The 11,454-nt window shown below is 43.0% G+C and overlaps 1 protein-coding gene across 5 annotated transcripts in view; it reads left to right on the top strand.

Annotated features, from left to right (window-relative positions):
* Nucleotides 1-1,720: 1,720 nt before the first annotated feature.
* Nucleotides 1,721-11,454, top strand: part of LOC118664385 (caspase-1-like) — a 34,825-nt gene continuing 25,091 nt past the window's right edge. For 4 of the 5 annotated variants that reach the window (XR_004970309.1, XM_036324427.1, XM_036324428.1 and 1 more), the window contains exons 1-3: nucleotides 1,721-1,833; nucleotides 2,603-2,869; nucleotides 6,053-6,166. Coding sequence is in view for 4 of the 5 variants with exons in the window: in XM_036324427.1 (XP_036180320.1) it covers nucleotides 1,827-1,833; nucleotides 2,603-2,869; nucleotides 6,053-6,166 (388 nt within the window). In the remaining variant the exon portion in view is untranslated. The remainder of the gene's footprint in view (nucleotides 1,834-2,602; nucleotides 2,870-6,052; nucleotides 6,167-11,454) is intronic. The other variant, XM_036324429.1, reaches the window with a different exon arrangement.

Below are 11,454 nucleotides of genomic sequence, written 5' to 3'. Positions count from 1 at the left end.
AGTTAACAAATAGCCTACATCACAACAAGGAACTGGTGGTCCACGTGTCAAAATATAAGTTTGCTTTTAATAGTAAACAGTAATAGTATAGCTCAAAATATTTTATTTAGATATTTCCTGCATGTGTGCACGTTCATACATACACACACTGAATGTTTTAGTAACTCTGTGTTACTATTCTCTTAAGAAACTAAGGTAATATTCCCATCAGTATTTTTAGTAAATAAATTGATAATTTTGAAAGACTAATAGGCATTTTGTTATTAGTCTATCTTCCATCAATCATATCTACAAAATAAATTGGTTATGATGAGTTTATTTTAGGACGAGCAATTAAACATGTGCGTACAAAGAGCAGTGACTCTTAGGGCTTCCTGTGCTCCTCTGTCTTCAATTTTAACATCCTCCATATTTCATGAATCACTTTCTTAATTAATTTTTCCTTAGCACTTACCACACTCTCACACTATCCGAGTCACATAATGGTTTCATGTTTGTCTTCTCACCTTAAATGTGAAGCCTTGAGGTAAGGGACCATTGGCTGTGTTGACTGAACCCTTGGTGCCTAGAGCAGTGTCTAACATGGAGTAGGTCACCCAGATATATATGCTAAGTGACTGAATGAATGAATGAGATGGAGGAGGATTCTCACAAGAGAGAAATTTAACTAGATAACCTGCAAATAACTAACCTTGGCGATTTAATTTAGAAATATTTAAATTAAAACAATATTAATAACAAATAATAACATTGTGTGCTCAAGATGTGCTATGCAATTTCCACATTTACATTCACTTAATATTCAATGGTGTGGATGTATGTACTGTTACTTGTTTTGCCAACAGAGGAACCAAAAGCATGGTAAAATTCAATACCTTGCCCAAGAAAGGAAGGTTAAAATGCTATCAGACATCTGAGTCCAGAATCTGAGTCATTGGTCTCTACAGTAACCAACAAAACTAAATCATCTGGAAAGAAAGTGTTAGATACGAAAATATTTCATTCTGGTGGAAAATGTTTTCACTCCTAACAGCAGAGCTGCTTCTCAGAAACACATAGTTCCTAGGACTTATTTGATCTGCAGGATGGGGACAAGGATCACAATGGTTCAACTTCTCCAAATGCTATAGATTGAATGTATGTGTCCCTCCAATACTCAGATGTTGAAAACCTAAGGCACACGGTGACAATATCAGGATTTGAGGTATGGAGCAGTTGAACTGATCATGAGGGCAAAAGCCTCATGAATGGGATTCACACCCTTAAAATGGATTCCAAAGAGCTACCTCACCCTTATGCCAGGTGAGGTCATGGTGAGAAGTCAGCAGTCTGCAACCCTGAAAAGGGCCCTCACCACAAGCCAACCATGCTGGCACCTGGTTTTGCGCTTCCAGATGCAGAACTGTGAGAAATAAAGTCCTCTTGTTGATAAGCCACCCAGTCTGTGGCATTTTGTAACAGTACTGTGAATGGATTAAGACACCAAAGGATAAGTTGCTTTCCTGATCACACTCCCTAATGAATGAGAGATTCATTAGGGTGTGAGTTGAAGTGAATGCATATTTTCTCTTCACTTTCTTATCCTCTAGGCTGCACTCCCTTCCTACCCCAGCCTCATCCAGTGCTGGTGAAGGAAATTTTCCAAGGATATACACCCAGAGACACTCTGAAGTTAAGCAATAAGATTATTACTTTGGAGAAAAAAATAAAGACATGCATATGAATGAGCAATAGGTATTTCGTAATATGTGTACACACCCTGCTTAAAACGAGGTGGAACATGCTCTCAGTTTCAAATTGCACGCCAAGGCTAGGAGAGAAATGCCATGGCTGGTGAGTTTTGGGTTTTTTTTCTTGTTTTTGTTATTCTATTTTGTTTGTTTGTTTACTTTCTAGAAGGATAGGTCTTGGGGAAAATTTTGGGAAAGTGGCTGGCTTTTGGGGAAACCATATTTAGGTTCTGTGAATGTTTAGGTAAACTGGGTGAACTTAACTGAGGGAGAGGGAAGAAAGAAGAGGGAGGAGGAAGGAATGGAGAGAAGGGGCCTTAAAGGCTTAACTGAATTAATCTGCCAAAGGGTGCAGGATCCCCATGAGATGGGTACCAGCAGCTGCTGTCCCCAAGGGAAATAAGCCATCACTGTTTCCTTCTTTTATTATGCAGAGTTGAATAAACAGGAGGCATCTGGGACTTCAGGCTCTCAGTGAGCACCCTGGGTAACACTGAGGGAAGAGTGAGGGATGTGGGTAGCTCAGGATGACTGAACTGCGTGGAGAGGGACATTTTATGGATTACATCTAAAGGAGGCTATTGCTGCCGATCCGGTTTGGCTCAGTGGATAGAGCGTTGGCCTGCGGATCAGGAGTCCCAGGTTTGATTCCCGTCAAGGGCAGGTACCTTGGTTGCGTGCACATCCCCACTGGGGCGTGTGCAGGAGGCAGCTGATCGATCTCTCTCATCGATGTTTCTGGCTCTCTATCCCTTTCCCTTCTCAGTAAAAAATCAATAAAAAATATGTTAAAAAAATAAAGGAGACTATTGCTGACTTGAGAGGAAAATGAAGCTGTTTAGTAACAAGAGGGATTCTTTTGCTTCAAACAGACAAAGACCTGAAGGAGAAGAGGAAGGTTTTTATCCAATCAGTGACCTCGGGCACCATAAATGGCTTGTTGGATGACCTATTAAAGGAAAGAGTTCTGAACCAGGAGGAGATGGAGAAAGTAAGATGTGAAAATGCCACAGATATGGATAAGGCCCGAGCTTTGATTGACTCAGTCACTCGGAAAGGGGACAAGGCAAGCCAAGTATGTATCCATCACATCCGTGAAATCGACTCCCACCTTGCAGAGAAGATGGGGCTGCCCTCAGGTAAGGTCTACAGCTCAGACTAAAGTCCATGCAGGCCCCGTGTCTTTGCATCCACTTAGGATTTCTTCATTGGTCATGTTAGTTTGCAGACAACGTGTTTACACCTGGTTTCAGGGCCCCATTTCTAAGTCAGTGGCACTACTGTATATCCCCTGTCTTGTTACTCTTTATTCTTATTCCTTTAGCCTCAGAGTCCTTCTAATAATTAAAACTCACTTCCCATCCTGAGTATGTGGTAGCTCAGTTGTTGAAGTTTATGAGAACAGTCTGATAAACTTCATACCACATTCTCTAGTCCCCCTGGCAAGGCACTTTACTTATTTATTTATTTATGTAGTTAGTCAGCTAGTTACTTAAGTCTAAGAATTCCTAGAAAATGTTATAGCTATCTGACATGAAGATTTAAAGTCTGTCATTGAATAGTTTTATAATTTCTCTCCAAAAGTTTGCTTTCCAGAAGGAATAAAATACTTCAATGTTGGTGAAGCACTCAGAGAATAAATTCAATCCTGACAGAAAAGCTAGGATTTTAAATGTGAACTCTTTCATTTAATTTCCCTCTTGCATTTTCTTTGAGTGATGTTGTCCACTTGTTACAGAAAAACCAGAGAAGAACCAAACAGCGCTCTGAGAGTTTGGAGTTACACTTTATTCACCGCGGCGGGCTTAGGGAAATGAATCCAAATCTAAGCAAAGCTACAAGCAGAACTTCCCTTTTTATAGAAGAGCCAGCCCTTTGTGTGCTTGCTGGCGGCGGCCTTGAAAACTACACAGTTCTATCCAATTAAAAAATGCACCTGGCATGGCATTGAGTGTCTCTAGTCTCTGGCCTACAAGGTCAGACAGCTAAGTTTATCTCCCCCACTATTCAAGCAGGCTAGAAAGCAAAGTTACCTTTTCAGAATTAGATAGAGGCCGTCCAAAGAATAGCAGAGAATTCCAAACAGTAGTTTTACAAAATAGGGGTTTACCTTCACATTCCCCCTCCTTGTCCCACAAGCTTTTCAGCCTTGTGGTACAACTGCGGGATGTTATGGTAAACAGGGGTGTTGATCGATCTTTTACTACTTCCTGCTGAAAAAGGACGATGTCCAAGGGATTAACATTCTGTTTCTTCCTCTTGGAGAGGTTTGTAGGGAATTCTTCTGGCTTGTAAGACCATTTGAAGTTTAAAGGCATCTAGACGTGATGAGATAAAGCAAGTTAACAGATTGAGAAGACATGGTCCTAGGATTATGGCCATGAGTAGCATTAACAGTGGTCTTGTCAATGGAAGGAGCCATTTCCAGATACCCCCCCCCCACCCGCCCGCAATGCAGCCCATGTCTCAGATAACTCCTGTATTATTCATCTTGTTCCTTTTCTGTGTGGGAAGCAGTAATTTTATGGTGTTTCTGTATTCCAACAAGGGCAGAAGAATTCTCCTCCTGGGATTAGCCTCAGAAAAAAACAAAATGAGAATTACTAGAAAGATAAAAACAATGATTATCCAGAAATACCAGAGCATTTTGCCTTTAAGAGAAGATAAGAAAGAAAGATTAGTGTAAGGAAGAATTCAGCAGGGTGTTCTCTGAATCCTTTGGAGCAGGTTGATTGGCCAGGTCCATTGTCTTCTTGAGAGTGACCTGCAGCGGGTGTGTCTGGTCAGAGGTCACCTTCTAGTCAGGCTCCTTTCTGTCCTGGGCACAGAAGGGGGTGGGCTTGTGACCTGTAGCAACTCTACCTGGGCCCATGCCCTAGGCTTTAAGGCCCATCTCAGTAGCCCTCCTACTTGTTGCAGCCCAGAGTGCATGGGGGTTCTGCAGGGATGCAGAGGCATCCTTATTGCTCCGCTTCTACTTTGTCCAACCGCCAGTGATAGTAGGGTATGGGCCTGACGCTCCAGCACCAGCCATCTTCAGCACTCCCAAGCAGGATACCAGGCTTTTCCGTGGCACTCTTATTGGCTTCAAGTCTTCAGAGTCCAGACAGGTCTCTTTAAAACATGATACTCCAGTCAAAGTTTTCAGTTAATAAAACCACTATTAAGAACCAGTCTTATTGAATATATGCAAAGAAAAGTATTGCCATGATTTATTAAGTATTGCCAAATTTCGGAAGAATTATATAAGGAGAAAGACATATTGAACTGCTCCAAGATTTCCTGATTTTCTTTGTCAGTCCCTTTTCATGGACTCTTCAGAGTAATATAACTGTCTTCAAATGGCAAGAAGAAATTTACAATGTGTCTATATTCAAATAGACAGTTACAGTTGTCCCTGTAATAGGGCTCCCCTTACTTGACTTGTTCTCTTGGAATGGACTAAAGGAGCATTTTTCTTTACAGGGTCTTACATGTCACAGGACCTCACAGGGTCTGTAATTCCTGTAACAGAGGGCTAGTATTCACTACTTTACTATTTCCCTCTGTTCTAAACAGGCTTTCCCAAGTTTCCTACAGTTGAGGGTTTGTGCCACCCCTGACATGGGCATGGTCATACAGGCCTGTAAGACAGTATACAGGCTGCCAACTGCCAACTGTCTCTCAATAGAGACCAAAACCTAATGGGTATTCTTCTTTGCCCAGTTGGGCACCTGCCCTCTCGGCAGCTAAGCACCCTCTACTTTTGGGGTTCACCCCACATAGTCTCCTTTCAGGACAGCTTACACATAGCCATAACAATGGCCCTCAGTGTGGGAATCTGGACACTTGCCAGTTACTCCCAAAGACTACCAAGGACTGTAGACCATCACCGGTCTACAGCAACTGCTGGCAGGTACAGCTACATTCAAACCTGTAAGAGAATCAAAGATTAATACAACATATTAATACAATGAAATATAATATTGGCACCATGGTCGTTTCAGGTGCTAAATCTTCTATTATTATAAATTTTTTTGCAGGCCACTGTCAGGGCTGTGCATTGCGGCCATTTCTTTCTAGCTACAAACACAGTCTGTCCAATTTCCTTAAAATGTATTCTGGCACAGGAGAAAGTTGTTTTGCTGTACACAGGTAGCTTAACCCCTAGCAAACTGCAGTCTATAGATTCAATGTGCAGCCTCCAGTCCTCCTAACCCAAGGAGGTTTCGGCCAGTCTCTGAGTCAGACTCCTCCTCTCTTGGAGAATTTCAAAGTCCTGATGGCTCCCAGGTCCAGGGAGAGTGCCTTTCCTTTGCCCTTTTATTAACCCTGTTTATTAGTTACAGGGCCCTGCTTTCCTTGTCTTCCCATCAGTCCCCTTTGTGGCAGAGCAGCAACCAGGCCTCTTCCAAGGGAAGAGGATATCAGCCCCTCCTCTCTTCCAGCAGCAACAGGTACTGGACCTTTTCTATACATTTGCAAAAGGGAGCTTTAACTAGCTCTATCTGTAGCTTTCATAGATCTCAGGCTCTCTGTTATACTTGGGCTGCAGGAAGGCTAGTAGCAGTCACTGGCTTCTGTTTTAACTGCTGCAAGCCAAAGACCCGAGTCTTGTATTGCTTGTTGCAAAACACTCATTACTCACTGGGCAGCAGAAGGGTAGCTCTAGTGGCAGGTAAATTTCTGCTTTCCCCTGCTTTTCTCGCTGCTGCTTCTTCTTTCAGGGCCGCAGAGGGCAGCTCAGGCCTCCAGCCCCCTTTCCAGCCCCCTTTTTTTTTGACCTGGCTCTCAGGGGCTGAGTCTGCCTAGCAACCAGTTCTAAATCACTTGGGCTGCTGCGGACGCCAGCTCCGTTTTCCCTCCACTTTGCTCCTGGGAGTTTAGTTGTTATTAATGTATTAGAATTCCTTATTCTTAGAAACCTTAGTCTTTTAATGATTACCAAAAGTGAGCAATCAGCATTGGAAGGGTTAAAAAGAATAAACCAGGGTAGAGAAAGATTAATTGTGCTTACAGAAAACTTGTGACCTTGAAGTTAGTTGATAAGGCACCTGCTAGTAAGCTACAGACAAGACCCTTACACATGCAGAGCAGTCTGCAGCCAGTAAAATAACTGCCGACACCCCGCCCCTATCTCTCAGCCCAAGCCCGTTGCTTTCCCTCACAGATTTTTCCTCTTTACTCTTGATCTCTCCGACCAATTCTCCTGTTCCCCAGTCCAGTTGTTTGTCTCCCTTTAAACAGTGGGAGTTTTGGAGAAAAGCAGACTACTGCTATAGTAGTCCTCCCTCCTGGAGGCTGGTGTCTGACCTGTGGGGAAAAATGACTCTTAGTTGGCCTGGAAAGATAGTGGATGAGGATAAGTTTGCATAGGGAGATTTCTTACAGACCGAAAGCCTGGAGGCCTCTTGAAAGAAAAGATCTTTAATCCAGTTACAGATGCTTTCAGAATCAGGATGAAGGAGGAAGGGAAAGACCAGGTTATGTACTCTATGAGGATCCTAATAGATAACTGAAAAGGGCAAGTCAAACAAAACATATAACCACAAAGACAAAGACAAAAGACTGAACAACACACACACAACCAGGGGTTGACGGGGCCTATAGACAGTTAATAATAACTTCAGCCTTAGTTCCTTCTCAGGTGGCTCACGTTGAACTATGATGTCACAGGCAGGGTCAGGGCCAGTAAATCTCTCCTCCCTGCAGAGCTGTAAGCCCTTTGTGTCCACCAATGAGAAAAGAAAACCATAAATAACAAGTTCTTTGAAATTTACTACTTTGTTGATTTGCTAAGCAAATAGTTAACTTGAAAAGACTTCTCTCTTGCTTTTCTTATAAGCAATCTTGGAACCTAGCCAGCCTTTAAATCTACCCTAGAACTTCAACATTTTAATTTAATACAGCAAATTTACAATTCAGGTAAGAACAACTGAGAGATAGAAATTTTTATTAGCTAAGTGGGCTGATGCCCTCTGTAATAGTGAGCAAAAGACTCTGAGAAAAATAATTCTCACAGCTGCTAGAGACTTTTGCAGACCATCACGGGTACAGTCTAAACATTCAGCCAGATGAATCAACAGAAATGCAAAATAAATCAAAGTAGCTTTCGCTTCACACAGACCAGTTAATGAGCAGCCAAGAAAGACAAACACCCGTACTCAAACTCTCTCAGTAGACTAGCCCCGACCGGAGCTGAGCAGATAAACAAAACAATGCCAAACTCCCCAGGTGGACGTGGGGGCACTCCTGGCACCCATGTCCTAGAACAGAATTCTCGACCAACGTCTTGGTGAGAACCTACTGGAGGAGTTAAGACTGTGTCCAGTCCTCCTTCTCAGTAGCAAATTGGCTAGTCCCACACAAACAAACAGCTGTTCACTCATACTTCCTCAATGTTTCAGCATTCATTCCAATTCCACAATCTCTACTGTACCCCTTTTAAAATTTTCGAACATGCAATAAGAACAGTAGGTTTACTTTGTCCCTACCCCATGATGATGGGTGATGAGAGACAGACAAGGGAGGGGGTGACCTGTTTTCACAGATCCTCACTCATATGCCCACCTGGCTGCATCCCTTGGGAGCTTAGATTCGTCTTAGATAAGGTGCACCCATATAAACCCCGGGCCTGTTCACCTCCATGTGGGGATGAGTCATTGTTATGCCATATGACGAATAGCGGAAACGCAGGTTGGGGCCCACTCGGACTCCATAACCGAAGTCGTGGAGCCACACAAAGGAGAGGAGAAGGAAGGCCCCCTCCCTCCATACTCACACACTTTCACCAGACATTCACTCAGAGTTTAAACAAATTCCCAATTCCTAACAAATTCCCAATTCCAAATAAATTCCAAATTCCAAATTCCAAACAAATTCCCAATTCCTGAGGGATTCCCAATTCCTGAGGGAGCTCTATGGCTCCCCTGGGGGTGATCAAGCTCCCCTTCCACTCACTCTGAGCGGGTCAGACTATAGGGGATTGGGGCCCCTACCTTACAGAGTCTGCAGACAGGTCCAGAAGTGTCCGTCCATGCTCTCCAGATGCCGGCTGGGTCCTGGGCTGAGATCCGGGAGCGCCCGGAGCTCCCCCAGTTCAATTCTGCTAAATCAGCAGAGCAGTGCCTCCTGGGGGCCTATCCAGCTCCCCCGGTCCTCAAACCCAGTCCACACCAGAGGCCAATAGGCCACAATGGGTGGTACCCCGGTCTTCCCAAAATGGCAGGGAACCAATTACGTTACAGAAAAACCGGACAAGAACCAAACAGCGCTCTGAGAGTTTGGAGTTAGACTTTATTCACTGCAGTTGGATTAGGGAAATGAATCCAAATCTAAGCACAGCTACAAGCAGAACTTCCCTTTTTATAGAAGAGCCAGCCCTGTGTGTGCTTGCTGGCGGCGGCCTTGAAAACTATACAGTTCTATCCAATTAAAAAAATGCACCTGGCATGGCATTGGGTGTATCCAGTCTCTGGCCTACAAGGTCAGACAGCCAAGTTTATCTCCCCCACTATTCAAGCAGGCTAGAAAGCAAAGTTACTTTTTTTTTTCAGAATTAGAGGCCATCCAAAGAATAGCAGAGAATTCCAAACAGTAGTTTTACAAAATAGGGGTTTGCCTTCACACACTAGCTTGGAACTAGGCTGTAGACCATTGAGTAAGGCCCGACCTCTACCTCACATGCTCCTGAGGCCCTGATACAAAAAAGACAGGCATCTAACCTGCCCCTTCTATCCAAGGCCCCTAAGTCCCCCATACAGCCGAGATGGGAGCTCTGGTGGACTCTCAATCCCTGGTCTCTTTTATGCTTCCCAAATGCAATCAGAGGGAAAAGTTGTTCTTTGAAAGCAAGACCTCTTTGTTCTCTGGGACTAGCCTATGCCTGGCTTACTGACATAGCAAAGTTCATCTCTGGGTGACTTCCTGTTTTTATTTAATACCTTTTTTTTCTATTTAACACTCCCCCAAATTAAAGACAATCAATAACTAACAATAAGGGTTCGGAATAATTGTTAGTAGCCAAAGTTTCCTCTTCCTTGCCCCATTCCTTTCAGTTCATAATCCTTGAGTCCTAGAGGCAATTGGACAAGCCACTCTAATAAAGCCAACACCTGGAGTCTCCTGGCTGCTTGCCAGCTGATGCCTCTTCAGTCAGGCTGTCATGCCGTTGTCTCTCTCTCATCTACTTGGCAATTGTTTTCCGGGCCACAGAATATGGTAATTCGATGATTTATTTGAATGACTCTAATGGGAGAGATCTTTCTAAAAAAAAGTTCTTGACATGTACACGCCTGCCACCACAAAGCCTCCAGAAAACATTCTTGAAGTTATTGATGGTTAATTCAGTCTAGCAGTCTGGATGGGAAGGACAGGATGAGCTGCAGTCTGTAGCCTTGGGCTCAGCATTTTGAGAGACAGCTTATGGCTCTCTCTCATGCAGAGCAGGGAAGTGGACCATATTTTGTCTATGGAAATCTTGTCTTCAATAGTAACATGGGATGAAAACTCTAAGTGTTGGCTCATGCCAATTCTTAGAATTTCTGGATTAAACTTTTAAGGTGTGTATTGTTATATTGAGATCCTTATAAAAACTTAAAAACCTTACATTTAATTCCTGTCCATGAAACTGACAAGTATAATGAACCGTGACCTCAGAGGACGCATTAATACACTTGAGTTGTTTTATACAACCAAATACTGTAGCAGGCTTCTGAGTGTTAGTTTATTTGTTTGACCTAGATTGAATTACAAATGCTACTAGAGACTACATGTCTTCAGGCCCAAGTTCAACAGTGATGGACTCTGCTTGCTTCAGAGTTTAAAATAAAATACCAAACCTGTATACTAGTGATACAGAGTTTTTGGACTAGAACCCAGGTTCTTTGTCCACTGGAATTGAAGAATGAATCCACAGACAGACAGTGGTATGACAAAGGTGGAGATTTATTGAAGAACAAATACAGACTCCCATGAGGGGAAAGGGAAAGAGCCCCACAGAATGGACTCCCATGTAGGGAGGGGGAAAAGATCCCACTGAGTTCCTTTCCCTCTGGCTTATAATGGCTGCAGATCTTGGTGACTTAATATCCCCTCTGATTGGTCACTATTCCCTTGGACTGGTTACTATAGTAACTCCTGGGCTCAAGATTGGGACATGTGAAGTTCTCCCTCATCTCATTCCCTATTGTTTTCCTATTCCCTTTGGGCTTTCTTCCTCTCCTTCTGTTTGAAGGGCTTCCTTCTCTTTATTTTATAAATATAGACCTTTTCTGTTCACAGCTCCCTCATTCTATGGAAATGTGCCTGTTGCAGCTTTTCAGCTCCCCTATTCTATGGAAATATACCTTCTGCTGCTCTGCAGCCCTGTGCTTCCTCCATGGTTCCCTTAACTTCCAAAAGTTCTAATATTTCCTAAACTTGTCCTATTTCACCCCTAAAATTCCTGTTTCACTAGAATAAAATAATAATAGAATAGAATAATAATAAAAAATTAATACATAAAAGACTAAATACATTATAAAGCCCTCACAATTACACATATGCTTTTGTTTGTTTTTTCTTTTCCCTTTTTAAATGTCTCTTTATTACTGAAAGTATTACATATGTCCCATTTTTCCCCTCTACCCCCCAGTCCTTCACCACACTAGTGTCTGTGTCCATGGGTTATGCATATATGTGTATCCGCTTTTGAAAGAAGCCCTTCTCTAGGTGGAAGGGACATTCCCCCCAGCAGGAAGGACAC

The sequence above is a fragment of the Myotis myotis genome, unplaced genomic scaffold (genome assembly GCF_014108235.1).
Source record: "Myotis myotis isolate mMyoMyo1 unplaced genomic scaffold, mMyoMyo1.p scaffold_m19_p_10, whole genome shotgun sequence".
Taxonomy (NCBI): domain Eukaryota; kingdom Metazoa; phylum Chordata; class Mammalia; order Chiroptera; family Vespertilionidae; genus Myotis; species Myotis myotis.
This window is presented reverse-complemented; position numbering and strand designations above follow the sequence as displayed.